The sequence below is a fragment of the Sorex fumeus genome, unplaced genomic scaffold (genome assembly GCF_029834395.1).
Source record: "Sorex fumeus unplaced genomic scaffold, SorFum_2.1 ptg000009l, whole genome shotgun sequence".
NCBI lineage: Eukaryota > Metazoa > Chordata > Mammalia > Eulipotyphla > Soricidae > Sorex > Sorex fumeus.
The window spans coordinates 27735185-27757936 of NW_026606066.1; the positions used below are offsets into that span (position 1 = coordinate 27735185).

At 39.1% G+C, this 22752-nt stretch overlaps 1 protein-coding gene across 4 annotated transcripts in view; it reads right to left on the reverse strand.

Moving 5' to 3' along the window:
• The window catches only part of CHN1 (chimerin 1), a 190028-nt gene that overhangs the window by 88573 nt on the left and 78703 nt on the right, over positions 1–22752 (reverse strand). For 3 of the 4 annotated variants that reach the window (XM_056110491.1, XM_056110492.1, XM_056110493.1), the window contains one exon: positions 3561–3849. In XM_056110491.1, the coding sequence (XP_055966466.1) occupies positions 3561–3849 (289 nt within the window). Of the gene's footprint in view, positions 1–1272; positions 1297–3560; positions 3850–22752 lie in introns of those variants that run through there. The other variant, XM_056110494.1, reaches the window with a different exon arrangement.

Sequence of the window (22752 nt, forward strand, 5' to 3'; positions counted from 1 at the left end):
GGAGGGATATTTTCACTGTGGTTGTGGGGACGATGTAGTAACACTACTCTGAAGGCATATAAACATTTACACTTATGTAAACTGATACTACTCCATGGAAAAAATTGTGATGCAAAGTTAAGTGATGAATGAGGAAAAAACGACAAGCTATTATTCAGAAAATATTATTCCCTCATAAATAACCACCTGATTTCCTAGGAATAACTGAATCTTCACTATTAACTTTCTGTTGGGGGAAATAAAACCTTCAATGCCATAAAACCATCCATCTAATATTCCACAAAAGCTCAGATTGTTAATATATACCTTAGGGGCTGAAAAAATAGACTGGAAATCCTCATATTTTAACACAGGAAAACCATAAGAGAGCATCAGAAGGTCTGGAGAAATAGAACAGTGGTAGGGCACTTGCCTCACATGCAACTCACCCAGGTTCAATCCCTGGCACCACATAAAATCCCCCAAGCCCTGAAAGAAATGATTCCTGAGCACAGACAGGTGTGGCTTCAAACACAAACAAACAAGTGATCACCTGGTACAGAATTTCCCAAAGTGCATTTCATGAAAATTATTATGCTATATTGTTTTGGAAAGTGGCAAGGTAAATGAGATCATTGGAGGGCACTTTTGCTGGGAATCAGAATTAAGTCCTAAGTGGAGCTGAGGAAGCACAAAGGAACAGTCCAATTTTAAAAACAATTTATTTCAAATCTGTTTGGGCACAGAACTCTTCTGCAGTAAATATTCCTTGAAATCCTGCAAATTTAATGTTTTTTTCATATAGATGAAGAGTCCTGGCAGCCTTGGGGGTTGTTCCAAGGTCAACCACTGGTGGATAAGCTAAAAATTTTACCTTTCAAGCCCCCACTTCAATGCTCCCTCTAGTACTGTACTGCTTATCTCCCATAACACTTATAGGCCCTGAAGGATCACAGACTATAATGTGAACTATACCTCAGAAATCACCTAATCCAGAGTCCTCTGTTAAAAGTGGGGAGACAGTCTCAGAGAAGTGAAGCAATTTTCCCCAAAGAGACACATAAAATCAATTCCTGTGAAAGAACTAGAATCTAGCTCCTAATTCTACCACAAGTATCCTTCCCACAGCAGCATACCAAATCCAGCAAAACCAATCACTTTTGCTTTTGATGAAGTGGAGATATGCACAGGAGGGTTTTGTCTTAGCTATTCGGGATCCATTGAAATATTTACTGAACCATGCTGTGTCAGTGGAGATTTTATATCAATTAAACACGATTGTCTTTTACTTACAAATGTCATCCACTGTGACAGGGAATCAATGTTTCAAGCTGTTGAACAGGCCATCATCCCTGTCCTGTTGGATGACACCTGTAAATAAAATAAATCTATTTTTGAGTGAGTAGATTTCAAGCCAACTAGACTTAAGATGCATGCAGTTTAAAGTAATTTTTTCAATGATTCCTAATTGTGTACTGCTTGAAAGAAAGGTGTGAGTGCTGGCCCTTCCTTTCTGTGCTGTTATACTGGCCATGAGCACAAGAGAAACCAGGTAATTTAACTAACATTTAGGGTTGACAGAAGACATGGGGAACCAAGGATCCTAGAGCTAAAAGGGTCCTGCGAGGGTCATCTACCTCAGTCTCTTGCCTCTAGAAATTACTGCTGCTTTGTAGAAAGGACAATGCAGGCCCTGTGGAGTTAAAGAAGTAGTCCAGTGTCAAATTTCTAAGCATTTGTCTCTTGATGTTGCAAAGTACATGCACAACATATTAGCAAAAGTTACCAATGAGCTGATCAAGTTTGAAAGATTCACATGTTCACATTTTTACTATATTCACAAATACTGACTGGAATATTCCAACACATCTATATAAAATGTAATAGAAGTATTAGGTTCTTAAATTCAAGATTACAAAAAAATGTCACAAACGGAAAACAACTAAAAGTGAGAAAAATGAGGACAAGAGAGTAAAAAGAGCCAGTTAAGTATAACGTGCATACAGGATTCCAAATTCTGGTGACTTTGACCCAAAAGATTTGTGGTTTCTGACAAATATGAGCATATGAAAAACCATTTCCAACAAATTTTTGATGGTCTATAATTTAAAATGGTGGCTCTCTGTAGCCACAAAACACCATACTAAGATCTGCCAGAAATGAAAATGTGGGCTGGACAATGAACATTTCCATTGACGGCTGAATTCTCTGAGGTAACTGGAAAGATTTCACGATGCTGCTTTGAGGTAACATGACTGCCATAGCAACATTATCACCAGAACTCATACTGAATGTTTCCCATGTGCCAAAGCACAATAAAAAGAGCCATTATGGTTTTAGAAATACTATCTTACTCAATAAAGCCTCGAACTTTAATTACAATTTAAAAAACAAAACATTAAACACATTAAGTACCTGGCTGAAGCACACTCTACTGGCTCACTGCTAGAATCTGTACACAAATCCATCTGCTGACATAACCCAAACTTCAACCACCACACAGAACTGAAGTTTTAAAACATAGCCACTGGAGATTCTCAAAAATTAAGAATGTATTCATAATTCCAACAGAACACATGAATCCCCCCAAACTAATATGGCATGTATGAAACATCAGGAAAATTCTTTCTCTCTCTTTTCTTGAGAAGAAAGAGGAGGCAGTGAATGATATCCAGAGAAAAATTATCTAATGCCAAAGGTTCTAATGTTAACTTTAAATATAGCACAATTAAAATATGACAAACAGGGGCTGGAGCGATAGCACAGCGGGTAGGGCATTTGCCTCGCACGCAGCCAACATGGCCGACCCAGGTTCGATTCCCAGCATCCCATATGGTCCCCCAAGCACCGCCAGGAGTAATTCCTGAGTGCATGAGCCAGGAGTAACCCCTGAGCATCGCCGGGTGTGACCCAAAAAGCAAAAAAATTAAAATGAAATAAAATAAAATATGACAAATAAAGATCTTAAATCATCTTTTATCATTAAGAAAAGTAAATCTTGGGCTGGAGCAATAGCACAGCTGGGAGGGCGTTTGCCTTGAACGTGGCCAACCTGGATTCGGTCACCAGCATCCCATGTGGTCCCCCGCGCACCGTCAGGAGTAATTCCTGAGTGCGTGAGCCAGGAGTAACCCCTGCGCATCACTGGTGTGACCCAAAAAGAAAGCAAAAAAAAAAAAAAGAGAGAGAAGTAAATCTTATTGATTCAATACTTTCTTAAGAGTCCATAATAATAAACTGATGGATAATGTAACACCCTCAGTTTTCTATGTAATGCAGTTATTTATCTTTTCTTGATCATGTTTTTTTTCCTGACTAATCCTCCCCCCCACCAGCATTTTTACTAGGAACTTTTTCCCGTAACATATTTTAACCCCAAACTGATAAAATATGAATTAATCAAAAGTACAGATATACTTGATGTACTTTAATTAAGAATTAGATATATGCAAATCTCCACACCACAGAAATGAAACATGAGAAAAAACATACATCCTTTTCAAAGTCAACTCTTCCGGCAATAAAAACTTTCTAAGAGGCCCCCAAATAGCAGAATAAAGTCTGGTTTTGTAGTAGCTTACCCTTTTCTCTGACACCCCATCCTGGCCTGTAGAATCGTTTTCATCAAGTGCCTCTTTCGGGACTGGCATATGTTTTTGGTATGCTGGCTCTCTGTTTAAGGTTGTGTATCCTATGTGCTCATAAATGGGGTTTATCGTCATCTTGGCAATATATTCTGCTGCCTTGGTTTCAATATAGAGAGTAATCAATCCATCAGTCACCAGATCGTGGATGGACTCAAAGCGCTTCTCCCCAACAAAGTGTTTTCCATCGTAGTAGAGCCTGAAGTTTCTGGTTTGACTTCCAAATCTGCCTCAATGAAATGGGAAAGATGTTTTTAAGAAGAGTAAGCAAGTGAACGCCTTCTGAAAAAAAATTGCTTTGTGTGTGTCTTCTTAGTTTAAATAAACTGTGGCTAATCTTTGTGAATCGCCTGGAATATAAAAAAATTAAACTTTTGAACACACAGAATGAGTCTGCAACAACTATAGTTAATTTGCCAGAAGCATGCCTACACTAAAAGGAAAATTTCGTTCTTATTTATCTTTCGAAGCCACATCATTTTGCCTGTAGGAAAAATAAGAAAATAAGCCTCACATTGTAAATAAACTGGTCAACCCCATAATACACGAAATTCCTTTATGAATACATTCTCTGCAAGTTGATCAATAAAAAGCCAATTGCTTTATATTCCCAAATTCATGTGTTTTAAACAGAATGTTTCTTTTAGGCTTCTTAACCTGAGCATGACACCAACAATCATTTAAGTAGGGCTGATTCCAGAACCTGAGTCCTAGAGAAGGCTGGATGGCACAGAAACATACTTCCTATTTCTAGTCACGGGTCATGGACTTGCTCTTTGCTTTTACATAGTCCTTCTTCTGTGTCAGCTTGATGAATCTGGGCAAGAAATGTTTGCAATGTATGTAGGGCACATCAGTCATATAACTCTAACACATGCTGGAAGTCTGTTCCCAGTTCTGAGTCATGTTTTGGTGAGATATATTAAGTACTAGAGATGAAGAGCTTGTTTTTATGATAATTTCAGTATTTTGCTTCCTGCAGCAAATCTTAGAAATGAATCCAACCATTAGTGTCCTTGCAAGAGAAAGGTAAGAAAGTGCACTGAATGGAAAGAAAGTTGACATCACAAGGCACTAAGGGGTGTCTTCTTGAGAACTGTTTAAAAACTAAACAAGTCATGAGGATATACTTAATTTCATTACTAAGAACACAAAAAACAGAGGTGAACTGAAATACTAAAGTAATCGCTGGTTAGTGAAGCACTGAAGCAGGGCTTCAACCTAATGCAATATTGCTGTGGTATGTCACATTCCAGAAGAACAGAACTTAGAAACATATTAATTCATTTTTAATATGTCCCAATATGTCTCTGTAGTTCAAATTAAACCCTACTCATTTCATTATCAGCCTACTGTTCTATTCGTGCAGATTCTTCTCCTAAATAAAATTTATCCAACTTTTTGTTTTTTTAAACAAATTAAATTCTAATTTAATTTATTAATTTAGTTAATGATCCTTATAATTCTATTTTTCAATCTTCTATTTCTAGTGTTAAAGATGTAATTCCAAAAAATTTTTCATTAAAGTTGAAATTCTCAGAACATAAAATTTCTACACAGAAGTTATATACGAAAGTTTTGTTCAAAAAAAGGAAAGACTTTTTTCTAAGTTTAATGTACTGCTTTCTATTGTTTCTTCTTTACTAATATACATCATCCATTATTAAAAATAAACACAAAAAATCACTTTGCAACATGTAGAAGCTCTTACAATACAAAAGCACTTATATCATTGGTAAACATTAAATCCATTTGCATTCCAATTTTATTCAGACACATTTCAATGTGGGAGTGAACCGTTATACTCCTGCTCAGATTTGTGATTACAGGGAAACATTTTCACAATGGGTATGACATTAAAAGGAAAATACTATCCAAATGATGGTGTGAACAATTCGTCACTCAACTGTCTTCTGAAATCTTAGAAGGGGTACACAAGTTATAAGGGAAGATGGCTAAACAGGCATTTTTGGGTTGGATGGTTAAACAGAAAAAAGCAGAAGTGGGCCAGAGAGATATACAGGGATTAGGTTCTTGCTCTATATTCAGCCTTGTATCCTGGTTTGAATCCCTGACCCCACAAATGCTCCCCCTGAGCACCAACAGGAGTTGATCTTGAGCATATAACCAGGAACAGTCCCCATGCACTGCGGGGTCTTGCCCAAATTCCTCTCTCCTCACAAAGAATTTACTTTGTTCCATCACCCCCCACTCCCAGCTCTAGCCAAAAAAAAAAAAAAGAAACAGAAAGGAAAAGCACAAGTCAGGGGCCAGGCTTCTATGCTTTATAATGGGACCTTTCTAATGCATTCAAGGAGAATGCATTAGATGTTCTGGCTACTGCTAGATATTGGCTTTTGAAAATGATAAAAAAAATATGTTTGTCTTTTCTCTTTCTCAGCTTCAGAAGGCCCTATGCATGTAGATCAATCCCTCTCCAGCCTCCCCTAGGTTTCTAGTTCAGTGAAAACTCTAGCCTTAAGGGATCTGATCACACAACTGAAACCATTCATACGGTGTGCTGATTAAAGCTTGATCTTGGTGCCAACTGTGTGGGTCAGTGGTAGAGCACTTGGCTTGCAAGTTCTGAGTTCAAGATTTAGTACTGCACAAAATATAGTACTGCTCCACAAATACAACCTCAGAGGAGGAGAAAATGAATTTCCATTTTACAATTATAATTGATTTTTAAAGAAAAATTAACTTAATTTTATTAAAAGAACTATCAATTTTCTCTGCCTTCTTTATTTATTTTCAGATTAGGGGCCACACCTAGCAGTGCTCAGGGCCTACTCCTGGCTCTGCGCACAGGATCACTCATGGCAGGGCTCAGGAGATCATGTGCGGTGCTGGGACTCAAACCTGGATAGGAGCCTTACCTCTTTGGACCAAATGGAAGCAAAATACTGACTCATGTTCTCTGCCTATTTTAAACTGCCCTGTCTTTTGCTTTGGAAGTTGAAGTACTGCAGTCAAGACTCACAGGTGCTTCTACCATTTCTGTTCTTTTTTTTTTTTTTTGGTAGAGGGGGCATACACCAGGAGGTGTTCAGGACTTACTCCCACTGGTGCTAAGGAACTATATGGGTCCCCGAAGATTGAACCAAGTCAGCCACATGCAAGGCAAGTATCCTACCTTCTGACAATTGTTCCAGCCTTTTTCTCTCATTTCTTGACCTTAAAATTATGACGAAAATCTTTTACTTTCTTTTTTTTTTGTCAAGTAAGATGGTCTTTATCCAAACTTATTTAGAATGATGTGAGGGGAGAGAAAAATAGAAGCACATGCTCGAGAGAGAACTAAGACTTCTCAAGAGTGGAAACACGCAAGCAAAAAATATAGAGAGACATGCAAACGAGATATGTGTTCAAGGGAGAACATGGGCCTGAAGATGAAGTCCCCCAAAATCTTTGGGCTAGTAGGGAATAGACAATCATGATTACGATACAAATGAAGAATCATAAAAAAGAAGACACCAAATCTAGGTCAGAGAAAAAACTATAAAAAAATTTCTGCTCACAAATTGTCATTTATTCAGCAAATATTTAACACTAAGAACATGCAAAAATTCTGCTAAATTTTAGGTAACTCATAATAAAGTTTCTATTACCTTAGTAATCTCAATGAGAAATGAACTAACACATAAAGTCTATACAAAGATAAGATACTGTATTTTAACAGTTTATATTTCTAAAAATAAACTTATAATACTTATAGAACTTTGTTCTTACACAGAAAAATTATATTTACATATAGTGATTCATGAAATCAATGAATCAATAGCTCCTTCACAACGAAAACCAAGAAGCTGACAATCTAGTAAGATTTCAGAGCATACTTATTTGAGCTTATATAACACCTCAAGCTTCTGTTTAAGTCTAATTACAAAAGCACCTCTTTCCAGGAGGATTACTCCATGGCTTTGAGGACAGCTGCACATGCTAGGGGAAAAGGCAGCTCAGATAGAGAAGGGAGCACCAAACAAAGGGTGTTGGGAGGTTCCTCTCAGGATGGGAAATGCGTGATGAGAGTAGACTATAGACCGAACAAGATTGCCACTCAATGTCTCTTTTGCAAACCACAGCACTCAAAAGGAGAGAGATAACAAAAGGGAATGCCCTGCCACAGAGGTAGGGTGGGATGGGAGGGTGGGGGATGGGAGGGATACTGGGACTGGTGGTGGTGGAGAATGGGCACTGGTGGAGGGATGGGTATTCGATCATTGTATAACTGAAACCCAAGCACAAAAATTTGTAAGTCTACAACTGTACCTCATGGTGTTTCACTAAAAAAAATTTATGAAAAAAAAAAGCACCTCTTTCAATCTAAGATAAGGTTTGGCCAGGAGCAGGCAAGGGTGAATACAACATATTTAACAGAAAACCTTCAAACTCTAAAGCTACCGTGTGTGTGTGTGTGTGTGTGTGTGTGTGTGTGTGTGTGTGTGTGTGTTTTGTGGGAGGGGATGTTGGGCCACCCCTAGTAATGCTCAGGGCTTACTCTTGGCTCTGCACTGAGGAGTCACTCCTGGCAGTGCTCAAGAGACCACACTCAGTGCCAGGGAAAGTATCAAACCGAGGTTGACCCAATGCAAGTAAAGCACCCTACTATCTCTCTGGCCCTGAATCAGCTATAATCACTGGGTGACTGGAAGGAAATCATTCTTCAGGCTCTTCATCTAGTACGTAGAAATAACATCACCCTCCACACATGGTTATAAAGATTACCTAAGAACATATAAATGAAACTAATACAAAGAAGGCACAAAGAATGGAGTTCCCTTTTCCCTTTCCTGTTAGTTTAGATCCCTGTAAAGAATAACAGAATGAGCTCTCAACAGAGTAAAACAGAATATATGCAATAAATATGCATTGATGATAATAACTGAAAAGAGTAAGAAATAACTGGCAACAATGGTTGTGCAGGAACATCTCCGTACAAGTTGCTTTTATAGTCAACACAAGACAAGGAGGGGCTTTGGGAATTTTTCTTCAGTATATTGCTATGTTTATGCGATCTGGTTAAACACTGTGGGTCCACAACAGAATACTAAAAGCAGAAGAAGAGAAAAGCAAGGAGTCCCTCCACTATACCTTGGGAGTTAGCCTTCTGAACTGAGCAGAGAAAAGGCAGCAAATATATCCACATTGAAAATGGACCTATTAAATGGCTCTAGTGACAATTACTGACTAGCACTCTCACCGTGAAAGTCAAGTCACTCTCCCACCATTTCGTGTAAGGCTTTTTTCTTTTTATCTGTTTCTACATTTATTATCTGCCTCTGTACTTGCTTTCCCTTTGTTTGGAGGCCAAATCTGACAGTTCTCAGGGCTTACCCCTGGATCTGTACTCAGGGATCACTCCTGACAGAGCTGGGGAACCATATGGGGTGCCAGAGATTGAACCCAGGAGGGCCGTGTACAGGGCAAGTACCCTATCCACTGTATTATCTCTCTGGTCCCTGACCTTGCTTTGTAACACATGTTCATCTTTAGTGAACATGTTTGACATCATACAAGCAGGCCCAACTCCTATACAGAATTCAACAAGATGATAATTCATGTTCTTCAAAACATTATGGGCATTCGGAAAAGGAAAAGAAAGGCAGAATCATCTGCTTTGAACTGCTACCATTGCACATAATTACCACTTTCTACAAATGTCTTTTCTTTCAGTGACTTCAGACTTGGGTTCTCATGTTTTAAAAAGCTTTTAAATGTCGTTCCCGGTTGCATGCAGATAAATTTTAAAATGTATAATTCTAACATCTAGTTTTTAAAAATGAACAAAACCATTAATACTATCCTTTTCATATTTTAGAAATAAATTGTACTCATAAAAAAATTCAGTCTAGAAGTAAAAAGTGATGAAAATATGTGAAAAAAGAATAGCCTTTGGGATTTTACTTTTCTTTTTCTAAACCCAAGAATTAGTTCTGATTTGAGGCCAAAGTATTTGAAAGTATCTCTTCAAAGGAAAGTTCCAAGCTAACAGATGTTTTTGGTTAACAAACAGAAAACAAAACATATCCAACACAATCTTCTAAGTTAACCAAAAAATGTTAAAACTCTTTCCAGAAACCAACATACAAAAACAATTTATCATAAGTATATATTTGTATATTGTTTACCAGAGGCAGAGAAACTAATCTACTGGTAAAATACAAATTATCCTATAAATTCTTTTAATAATGACCACGAACTTAAAACAGTTAAAAGAGACAAAAATATGGTGAAATATCACATAAAATACTAAAAGTTAATTTAGTATAGAGTTAAGCCCTCTCCAGCATTGCTAGGGTGGCTCTAGGAGCCCCTGAGCATTGCATTGCTGGGCCTGAGCACTGAACCATGTCTCACCAGGAGTGGTCCCCGAACACTGTGGTATATTCCCTCCAAAACTATAGTACTCAGGACAGAGAAAGTATAAGGGATTAAGGCGATTATCCTGCATGCAGTTGACCTCATTTCTAATCCCCAGTACCACATATGGTTCCCTGAGCATCACCAAGGATGATCTCTAAGCACCACTGGGTATCTGGGTATGGCCCAAACATCAACTCCCTTACCAATTCTCCATCTAAACTCTTGTTAGGACACAACTTTTTCTATGGTGTTCTATAAATTTGGATGGTGAAATGAGGCAGAAACATTAAACTGTGGGAGCTTATGATATTTTCTTGAAGGAATAAATCATCTTCAAAAAATGACAAAAATCAGTTTACTTGAACCTCCACTGGGAGCACAAGTTGACTCCAGAAGGGTGACTGATTTAGAAGCACTGGCTGAATATTTTAGAAACAGATATTCCAGGAAGCGAAAAATTCAGCAGGAGGAGAACAGGCTTTGCAGGAGACCTGGGTCTATCCCCAGCACTGCATGGTACCCCAAGAACCGTCAGGAGTGATTTCCAACTATAGATGCTAAAAGTAGCACTGCTGGGACACACACACACACACCCCAAAATTTAATCTACAGTGCCACCTCTTTCTACTTAAATAAAGCACTTAAGCTCTGTTCTCTGGTTGGATAATATATACATATATATATATATATATATATATATATATATATATATGACCCGAGTTTGATTCCTCCGCCCCTCTTGGAGAGCCTGGCAAGCTACCAAGAGTATCTTGCCCTCACGGCAAAGCCTGGCAAGCTACCCATGATGTATTCGATATGCCAAACACAGTAACAATTGTCACAATGGAGACATTACTGGGCCCACTCAAGCAAATCGATGAACAACGGGAGGACAGTGACAGTACTTCATTCTCCAACTCAAAGAATATATTATGAACAGAGGAACATCAGACAGAGCTGGAGGCAGACGTACTTCTGAAAATTCAGTGACAGTTTTAAGTAGTGATTATTAAGGCTTCCATCTCTCTTTGTCACCCATTTCTCAGAAGACTTGAACCTCTTCTTATAAAAATATTAGACGTTCTTCTCTTGGAAATATGATCAGCCCAAGTGAAAAGATTTACAAATAGAGAAAACACTAATTATCAGGCTCCTCCAAATCTCTCAGGTTCCAACCAGATTTTTTGGAGTCAAATAAATTCAAATATGAGCATATCTCTTGAGAAATGGTTAATAAACTTTTATGCTATAAGACTACTAAAAGGTTACCAGGAAGAAAGAGGAAGTGAAGTGGATATAGTGGAAAACTTTTTGGGAAAGAATAAAATAGGACGTTCATGGGGCTGGAGCAATAGCACAGCAGGTAGGGTGTTTGCCTCGCAAGCGGCCAACCAGGGTTTGATTCCCTGCATCCCATATGGTCCCCCAAGCACCGCCAGGAGTGATTCCTGAGTGCAGGGCCAGGAGTAACCCCTGAGCATCGACTGGGTGTGACCCAAAAAGCAAAAAGCAAAAAAAAAAAAAAAAAAGGACATTCAGGGAGAATTTACTGTACTAGATGTACATGTTGATTTTCTATAAGTTTCACATGACACACATGTGAAACTTATAGTTATAATGTAGTTATAATGAAATGTTATTTCAATAAAAAAAAAAACATAGACCACAGGGTCCAAGGAAAAAGCCCAAAGTGGTGGAGCAGAGGCTCAGCATGTATAAGATCCCAAGTTTGATCCCGCTCTTCACATGGCCCTAGAGTAGGGTGGCCAAAGTGTGCATCACTGGGCACCAGCACCAAACTGTCAGGCTGCCATCAGCAGTCTGTTGACACCAGTAGGCCAAGCATCACTGGGACTGGACCCTGGGTCACCTGACCACTGTTGGGGAAGGCCCTTTAAAAAAAAAAGCAATAATAAAAACTGCACCAATATTTTAGCTGTTAGAAATAAAATGTTTTGTTTGTCTGTTTGGGGCCACCCAGTAGTTCTCAGGGGTCACTTTTGGGGGCGCTTGGAGGAGACTGCAGTGCCAGGGATAGAAACCACGCTTTCCATGTGCAAAGCATGTGCTCAGCCCAATTGAGCTATCTCTATGATCCTCAAAATTTTTTATAAGAATTTGTACCAATTATTTATTTTTGTCTCTGTCCAAGTCTCATGACGGAGACGTTACTGGTCCCGCTCAAGCAAATCAATGAACAACGGGAGGACAGTGCTACAGTGCTACAGTGCTGTCCAAGAAAAAAAGAAAATTTAAAAAATCTAGGTGTCAAGTACCTGATTAAAGTCATTCACTGTTGTTTTTGTTGCTGTTGTTATTATTTTCACATTAATCTAGAAAATTGGATCAAAGCAATGAAAATTTGGAGTTTTAAAGCAATAGTACTAAACCTTTCGCTAATATATTTATACAGCTTTCAAAATTTCTTGCTGCAAAATGTTTTATTTTTTAATCTGGAGATATATATTATTATTATTTACCTTTTTTAAAGATCCTATCTTACTGTGAATTTACAGCTTTAAAAATATAAGCAGAATCAAAGAAAATTAGAAGGAAAAATCATAGAAAAGAAAATGTAACTTTCAGCTACCAATATGCTTGAAGAAGTACAGCACAGTGTCTCCAATGTTATTCTTGAATAGGATATAGCAAGAAAGTGTAGGATGCTGTAAGCAAATGGATAAATATAAATTATAAAGAAAATTACATAGAAAATTAAACAGAAAAACTGAATATAACAAAAGTGAAAGTGTTAAAAAATGAAAGATAAATCTGAGAAACTGTCAGAACTCTAGTTTTTCTTACATTTCAAAAATCTGAAAAATAAGGTTCAGGAGATCTGCCTTTGTAAATTTTCACTGAAAATCCAGGCCCTGAGACCATCAGGTTAATACTCTGCTCTGCTAACAAGATTCCAAAGCAATTTCTTGGTTTAACGTTTGAGAAACACTCAAACCCAACACTCTCATGTTACAGATATAGCAAGATCAAGTTAGCAAACAGTAAAGTAGGCCAATTTAATAAAAACTCCAGATTCCCCAAACAAAATGAATTTTTAAACCCTCAATCCATTATTCTTTCATTTATCATCAAATAGTTCTTTCTCGCCATGTAAGGACTGTTTCATATTATATAAAATATGAAACATATTTTTATTTTAGGCCTCACAGCCCAACGTGTGTTCATGAGTGAAAGCTTTTCTCCTCGGATCCTTCTGAGCACTGACCCGTCAACAGGTCCCCAGCAACACTGAATCCCATCTCTTCTTCCCCATTCCTTTCCAGCATCCCTTACTAGGACCACACCCCTCAATGAACGTGATCAAAATCTTCATTGTTACCTGGGATTCTTTAATCTCCCACTGCTTCACTTGTATTTGTGAATGTTCTTCCTAAATCTTTGCAAACACTTTCCATTCACTATATGGTCAGCAGAGCTTATTCCAAGAGAAATTCTATCACACCATTTCCCTCTTTAAATTATTAATAGCTCACTACTTGTTATCAGAAAAACAATCTAGGGCTGAGGACATAGTTCAAAGGGCTTGAGAAAGACCCTGGTTTCAATCCCCAGTACCAGCAACACTGCTTTACTGGGTCTATCTATATTTCCAGAGTGGAACCCTGGACCCCAAGCCATGCTGAGGAAGCTCCCAAAATGAAAATTAACTTTTTTCTCCTTCACTGTGAGATATACAGTTCATGATACAAAGCTATTCATGAGTGGGTTTCAGGCACACAATGTTCCAACATCCATCCCTTCACCAGTGTACATTTCCCGCCACCAATGTCATAATTTATAGAGTTGTAAAATTCTCAGTGTGGTGATGTAACATGAAACTGCTTTCCACAGTGACAACCAGTAACTTCTGCTACCCATTATTTTCATTTTTCTATTAAGTAGCAAATTTCACATTCCATGAAATATTATGTATCATGTTCTGCAAGTAAGTAAATTTATGTTTACTTACAGAAAAATATTGTACACCATTCTACTCCTTTTGAAACAAGGATAGGCCCAGAAACAGTATATTTGTAAGATTAATAATAGGTTTGTTTTTCCAAAGCTTGTAGTCAATTCTCCTAGCTACTAAAATCTTGTTCTCATGAGTCTACTATATCAGAATAAAAATCCACATTGCAATATAAGTTTACAAAACCAGAGTTGTATGAAGCATGTCTGTGTGTATAAATACAAACCTACATGCTCATATAAATGTTTTCCAGATTCCTACCATGCAATTCTCTATACAACTAAATGCTTTGGATTCAACAGTTTCTGTATAACTGTAAAGTTCTGAGCATCATACACAGAATACAATCTAATATTTTCTAGATTATTCAGATTATTGTGAAGATAATCACTACTAAAACTTACTGTCTAAATATAGAGATATTCCAGGTGCTATTATGGTATGCTGAGTTGCCTTTCCCTGATCTACAATGCCCCCAATTATTAAACAATTAGCTTGGGGACCAGTTTTCCATTTTAAAATTTCTCTTTAGATGGGGGCCACAGTGATAGTACACTGGGTAGGGTGTTTGCCTTGTATGTGGTCAACCATGGTTTAATCCCTGACATCCCATATGGTCCCCTGATCACTGCCAGGAGTAATTCCTGAGTGTAAAGCCAACAGTTATCCCTGCGCATCACTGGGTGTGGCCCCAAAACAAAACAAATTAAATTCTCTCTAGGGGCTAGAGATATAATGCAGTGGGTGCAGTGTTTACCTTGCACGCAGCAAACCTGGGTTCAATCCCTGACGCCCCATATAGTCCCCTAAGCATCGCTAGTAGTGATTCCTGAGCAGAGTCTAGGATCTAGAACAAATGAAAGTCCTCTTTGGAGGCTATCACCTACGTTCAACTTCAAATTAGCTACCTTTTATCTGCAATAAGCTTTGAGGGAAAAAAAGACAGATTTATTAATATTTTATATAAATATACGTATTAACAGAGTAATTAGATTAGTGAACAGAGGAGCAGATGCTAAGCTGGGTCATGTATTTACCTCTAAACACAATACATCCTGGGGTCACTGTTGAAAAGCAAATTATTACTTTTTTCTCATCAAAGAGCCTCACTTAAAAATGAACTAACTGGTACCATGGAGGCATGAGACCCTGAGATCCTGAGACCCTGGTGTAGGGAAGTAGACACTCAAGAGCAGCATGTGGGGTGGGAAAGTTGTATGCATGAAGTCCTACTATGAAATGTCTTGTGATGTACAGTGCCTGGAATCAAGTAACCAAAAATTAAAAATCAAGTGGAGGGAAGGTCACACAGTGGTGAGATTGGTGCTGGGAACATTTCATGCCTAAAACAACTGTATTACAAACATCTTGGTAAATCATGGTAAATAAATCACCCTGGTAAATTTTTTCATTATAAAAAGAAATAAAATATATAATTCAGAAAATAAATAAATAAATAAAACCCAACTTATTCATGTATATAATTGCATACAACAAATTGCCTTTATTTAAGGTTTAAAGCACAATGAGTTTGAACAGCCATCACCTACTGCTGTCAGTCACAATTCAGAGCTCTTAACAGCCCCTTAAAGTATCATGTCCGATTAGACCACTGTTTCCATTTCCTGAAATTTTCTACAATTCTAAGTAAACAGAATCATGCTCCAGATATTCGTTTATTGTTGGATGTTTCTAAATCTTTTTAACCTAAAGAGTTACTTTTAACTGAATCAAACTGCTTTCATCAAATTTTAAATGTGACTAGAACAGGACTTCAGGGTTGTGGAAAAGCAATAAATCAAATTTATAATAGTAACTTTGTTTCTCAGGCTGTCCTTAAATAGCCTCTTGTCTTTATAGAAGATGTTAAGCATCAGATATAATCAACATGTTTACCTAGAAAACAGAGTAACAGACATACTCATGGTTGCTACTAGCTGACTTTTCATGACTAGTAAGCAAAAAGCTAATAACCTAATGTATACACATATATTACACAAGCATCTTATGTTTTTATTTTAATAACAAGATTTTTTTCAATTAAAATATGCTGGCAAGTTTATACCAAATAATTTTTCCAATAAATGCAAGATTGTCACATCCTTATTTTGCAGATAGGATAACTGAGATTAGGGATTTTAAATGAGTAATTTACTCAAAGTCATGCAGAAAATGCTAGAACTAGAGTTTAAATCCAGAAATATCTGACCGCAAAGCCATGTTCTTGAACCACCAATTTAAAGTCACAGGGTAAGGCTTCAAAGTCTAATAATTTGGTTGTTAGCTTTGAGTAACATAGCAAAAAAATCATGAGCATCTGTTCATCTGAAAGATCCTTAGTTAACAAGATGAATAAAAATGGCTTTCTGCAATTCCTGAATTTATGCAAAGAACTGCATCATGGGGAAGTGTTCAATATCTGAAAATTATCCAATGCAATTTTATTAATATGCCCAGCAAATGCAAAACACTACATGAGGGGAAGGGGGGCGTTCTGGTCCGTCCTTCACGCCCTACCGAGGTCACCAGTTGCCCCCCACGAGCGGCTCTCCAGCACAGCCACGGCCCCAGAAGCACAAGGACTTAATGCAGAACCCAGCAGCTTGGAGCAGAAAAGTGAACGGACTATGCATTGATCCAGGCCATCAAGTCTGCCGGAGGGGAAAGGGTGTTGCCCCATTCGCCCTCTCCTCTCTGGAAAGAAAGATGGCGGCCACATGGGAGCCTTGTGGACAGCAGGTATGAGCCGGGAGTGTGGGGGCGACTAAAACCTCATGGGAAGGGGGGCGTTTCGGTCCGCCCTTCACGCCCTACCGAGGCCACCAGTTGCCCCCACGAGCGGCTCTCCAGCACGGCCACAGCCCCAGAAGCACAATGACCTAATGCAGAACCCAGCAGCTTGGAGCAGAAAAGTGAAAGGACTATGCGTTGATCCAGGCAATCATTTCTGCCCAGAGGGGAAAGGGTGTTGCTCCCTTCCGCCCTCCTCCCTCTGGAAAGAAAGATGGCGGCCACATGGGAGCCTTGTGGACAGCAGGTATGAGCCGGGGGTGTGGGGGCGACTAAAACCTCATGGGAAGGGGGGCGTTCTGGTCCGTCCTTCACGCCCTACCGAGGTCACCAGTTGCCCCCCGCGAGCGGCTCTCCAGCACGGCCACGGCCCCAGAAGCACAAGGACTTAATGCAGAACCCAGCAGCTTGGAGCAGAAAAGTGAACGGACTCTGCATTGATCCAGGCCATCAAGTCTGCCGGAGGGGAAAGGGTGTTGCCCCATTCGCCCTCTCCTCTTTGGAAAGAAAGATGGCGGCCACATGGGAGCCTTGTGGACAGCATGTATGAGCCGGGAGTGTGGGGGCGACTAAAACCTCATGGGAAGGGGGGCGTTTCGGTCCGCCCTTCACGCCCTACCGAGGCCACCGGTTGCCCCCCGCGAGCGGCTCTCCAGCACGGCCAGGACTCCAGAACACAGAAACCAATTTCTTAACTATCTGACTTTCAGTAGAAATACTTCCAGGGTCAATAGGTAAAAGAGCAGAAATCCAAACCCAACATTTAATTCTTGAACTCAGCCGTAGAAAGCAAATCACTTCACAATGCTTTTTCAGCATGTCTGATTTGGGCGGGGGGGTAAACTCTAAATAATAGTGGTGAATCTTTTATTGAAACAATGAATCTAATCAAAGCAGATAGAGTGTTAACTAGAATTCATCTGCTTCACAGGGACGGGGAGGGGTGGGGGGTGGGGTTTTATTGGGGTTCTTCATGGTAAAAAATAAGTATTGGTAAAGGGAAATGTGTTTGATATTTGCATGACTGAGACATAAACCTGAAAGCTTTGTAACCTTTCCCACAGTGATTCAATAAATAAATAAATAAATTAAAAAAAAAAAAAAAAAAAGGGAAAAAAAAAAAAAACACTACATGAGGTTCAAGGAAACCAAGAGGAGTAAGAGTTAGTTCCTACCCTGACAGACCTCAGTCCATTTGTAAAGACAGACAGGCATGTGAACAGATGTAGGTGGTACCTTGTTCCTAGGAAAACTCAGGGAGCACATGATGATATTTTCAGGAAATAAATTAATAGTCATATGATCAACAGCACCAGGTGCAAATGTATTCAGCAGAGACTCAAATATAATCTTGCACATTAGGTGCATTATTTCCAAAAATAAAAAAGAAACACCTGAGTCACAGGGTAGGGTAGATTTCCAAGGGAGCCAAAAACCTAGCAGGAAAAAGCTATTGGAACCCTTCAGGAAAAAAATGTGAAAGAATCAGTCTGTGGCTTGGAGAATGACCACAATTAAGAGCAGAATCTGAGCCAAATGCTAACACAATTATCTGACGCGAGCAGAAGGGAAACAGGAGGAGGGAGAACAATCATCAGAATGATGACAAGAGCCATCGGGCAGCTCTTTTAGCTTGGAGAGAGCATGCGAGTGGTAGCAGATCTGTTTTGCCATATTCTGGGGAAAGAAGACACATTAAGAGAAGACAGTGATAGGATAACCTGGAAGAATCATTCAGTATATATATTTTTTAAAGGGCAGGGGAGAGTAATTCATAGTAAACGAGATGAAGGAACAGGAAGTCCAGCCATTGTTTCCTAACATAGACACTGAGTAAACAATATCTTTTCATAAAAGAATTTCATTAAAGATTCTTTTGGAATCTAGACACCATCTGAGAAGATGTAGTAACCCAGTCTAGCACAAAGTCAAAAACAGCCATACTGGAAAAAGAACTTGAACTATAGCTGTCACTTTCACAAAGGCAACACAATTGGGCTCAGGTGTACTTCTTCTTTGGAATATAAGGGCCCTCCTTGAGGGTCGAGGGGGAGAAGAATAAAATGTGTGTCCGTACTGGGGAAATCAGGAGTAGAATCAGGAAACTAGACTCAAGACCTCTGAGTGACCCATTCTTTTCTTTTTTTTTTTTTCTAATTATTATCAGTGAAACACCATGAGGTACAGTTGTAGACTTACAAATTTTTGTGCTTGGGTTTCAATTATATAGTGATCAAATACCCATCCCTCCACCAGTGCCCATTCTCCACCACCACTGATCCCAGTATCCCTCCCATCACCCCATCTCCCCCATCCCACCCTGTCTCTGTGGCAGGGCATTCCCTTTTGTTCTCTCTCTCATTTTGGACCCATTCTAAGAGCCAGCAAAGATGAATAGGCCATAGATGATAAAGTTATAACCAGAGGACTTCAGAAGAGCCAGCCCCATCTGATTGCTTGAGCAAAAATGGGATGGGGTCACAGAAACAATTAGCAAATGCTCACATGGAGCATAAAACAATGTATTAACCACTGATTATACCAATCATTACCTATGTTAGCAACTGTGTTGGATATAAAAGTTGTTTCCACAGAATAAGTTTGCCCTGCTTCTAATTCATAGAAACTCTTTGCGAACTAAGATCTTGGATCGACCCTTTTTGGCATTAGCCAGGTGGAGTTCACATAAATGAAGGTTCACTCTCCCTCTGGTCTCTCAAGTGTCTACGTTGGTTCTTGGTTATATTTCTGTGACATGACCATTGTCCAGCTTTTCAGAGGGCTGCCTGAGGAACTGGTTACTGTCTTGCTAATGCAGAGTACAAAAGGAACCTTAACAGTTTGGATGCCTGAAGGATGCTAAAAGCTAAGAACAGGGACAACTTGTTATAGCATCAGAAAATACTAACTACTGCAGGCAGGGCTGGCACAGCTCGCCTCAATCTGGAGAAGACACCAAACTTGTTTCTTCCATACAAAGAAAGGAGAACTGTAGGGTCTATGTTTGAATGGTTCCAGCTTTTGAGAGACTGGTTTCTATTTTGTGTGACTGATCAGGAGCACTTTCTGACTTCCTGGGAGCACGTCCTGGTGGATGACTGGCAGCTACAAGGACAAGGAGAACTGCAGAGTCTGCTTTAGTAGCAACAGAAAACCCACAGTACCATAGAAAGATACCAAAGAGCACAAGAGATCAGAACCTGAAAAAGCAATGTCTGATGGGAAAGTCGGACACACACAAGCCTGGAGAAACTACATATCCATAAAAGGTGCCAGAGACTCCAGATCTAACTGATTGGAGGCTGTTTGGAGGTCTTTCCCTACTGTGGAATAAAGTGTGAAGAAGAGTGTAAGAAGAATGAAAGAAGAATGTAAAGACAGTGTGCAAAGACAGAAAAATGACTGCTTTCACAAATGCATTAGTCATCAACAAACAGTCACAAATACAGGAAGTACAAGAGAAATATGGTCCATTCACTGTAACAAAATAAATCTACAGAGCTCTAAACCCAAAGAAACAGAGATCTATTAATTTCTCAAAGAATGAAAGTTATTTTCTTAAAGAGGGTCAATGGCCTTAAAAAAAACCATAGACAATAAAATTTGAAAAAATTAAATACTAACAAATAAGAATACAAAGAGACAAACTATAAAACAGAATCAGAAGAAATTCTGGAGTTAAAGAACTTAATAAAAAAGATGGCATCAAGGACTGGACAAAATATCACAGTGGGAAGAGAGTTTGCCTTGCATGTGGTCAACCCAGGTTCAATCCCTGGCACCCCATAAGCATTGCCAGGAGTGATCCCTGAGTGAAGAACCAGAAGTAAGCCCTGAGAACCACCAAGTATGGCATCAAAACAACAACAATGAGAAAGACAACATCTGATACATGCAGGATGCAGGATACTATAGTTTTTGTTTGTGAGTGATCCTGGGATCTAATACAAGTCTCGTGTATGTGAAGATTTGCGCTTTACCGCTGAGTCACATTCCCCAGGCTCACAGAGCAGTATGATTTTAAATAAAAGACATAATCATGAGACTAAGAAAACAGATCAAAGAGTTGGAGCACAAGCTTCACATATGGGAGGGCTGGGTTCAATCCCTGGAACTCTATGTTCTTCTGAGGACCACCAGGAGAGATTCCCCACCTCAACACAGAGCTGGCTGCAATCCTTGAGCACTGCCAGATGTGGCCCAAAACAAACAAGGTACTATCACTAGAAAGATTTCATAGACCTGATCAAGCAGAAAAATCAGCAATTTAAACACAAGTCATTTGAAATTAAAGAGAGAGGGAGAGAGGGGAGTGGCGAGAAAACTGAGAAAAAATAGGAATGCAGTGAATAAATACTAAGGAAGTAATGGTATACCATCAAACAGACCCGTACAGGTACCAAGGGAATTTCAGACAGAGAAGAAAAAGAGGAAAGGACAGGGTTTATGTGAATAAATAATGACTGAAAACTTCTCAAATTGTTGGAAGGAAATGTACAACTATAATCAAGAAGTTCAAAAAATTCCAATCAAGATGAACCTGAAGAGCACCACGACAAGATACATTCCGATCTGTCAAAAATCAAAGAATCTTGTAAGCACCAAAAGGAAAATGAAGCATCACATCCAAGGAAGCTCACATAGTACTGACAGTGGCTTTCTGAGCATAAATCTTTATAAGCAGAAGCCAGAAGGAAAGGGGATGATATATTCAAACTGCTGAAAGAAAAAATTAACACAAACTAAAAATATATAGGGGAAAAATTTCCTTCAAAAATGGCGAAACAAGGAACAGGAAGATAGCTCAGTAAAAATGCAGAGAACAGAAAGATGAGTGCTCCTCAACAGCTTTGTACATTTACTGTGTGGATTTTTCATCCTGCCCACTTCGAGTGGCCATTCATTCATTTCTCCTGTGTCTGACAGGGCAGAAGTCTATCTGTCCTTCTATGGCATCAATGATAAAGATCCACACTTGCCTTAGGCTTTCGACCCAACTGTCTTTAGGGAAATGTATGCAAATGTGTGTGAGACATATATAAATAAACATTTTTTTAGATATTTCTGAAAGTTCTGTTGACAAGATAACTTGAAAACTACACACCCCAAAGTTCAGTTCCACAGGATATTGATATAACCCAATTTTATCAACCTATCTAGTGGTTAGTTTATGTATACATCTATGTATAAAGAGACTACCAATATAACGCGATGTATGACTGGAGGAAAAGGAAGGTACCAGCTTTCAGTATTTCCCAAAAGAGTGAGTTGCTTCCAGAGAAGACACAATCTCAGAGAAATCTGCCTCTTGTTTCTGCACTGCTGACTGCTGAGAATGGAAAGATGAGTGTATCCCAACATCCCCTCCCCTCCCACTCCTCCATTACAGTCCCTGACTTTCCAGCATCAACATCCCTCCCTAAATTGAAGACCACGTTTCTCAGCTTCCTTTTTGTTGCTATTAACATCAGGCCATGAAACAAGCGAAACATCACCTCTTTGCCCTCCTTGTAAGCTGGAATGTGTAACAAAAGGTCCGGCACTCTTACGGATAGTTAGAAGTCGCACACAGGAAAGCACCAAAATGGAAATACACCGGCCCTCTTACCTCATGGAAGGACTCACCAGTCACAAAACACTTCAGATTTCTCAAATGTGGGGAGAAAAATTAATTATCTGCTTTACACTGTCCTTTCTTATTACTATGTAGTCAAACCTAATTACAATTGGCATTTCTTCCTGCACAGACTGTCTTCTTTATTTCTATTTCTTTACAGGATGTGGGGGGTGCTGATTTTTTATGAGAACAGATCAACAAGGGTCTTCTTTCTTTCCTTCCATTCTTTTTTGTTTTGGGCCCACACCAGTGATGCTCAGGACTTACTCCTGGCTTGCACTAAAGGATCACTGCTGGTTATTCAGGGTTATTATATGGTGCCAGGGATTGAACATGGTTGGCCCTGTGCAAGGCAAGCACCTTACCCATTATACTATATCTGT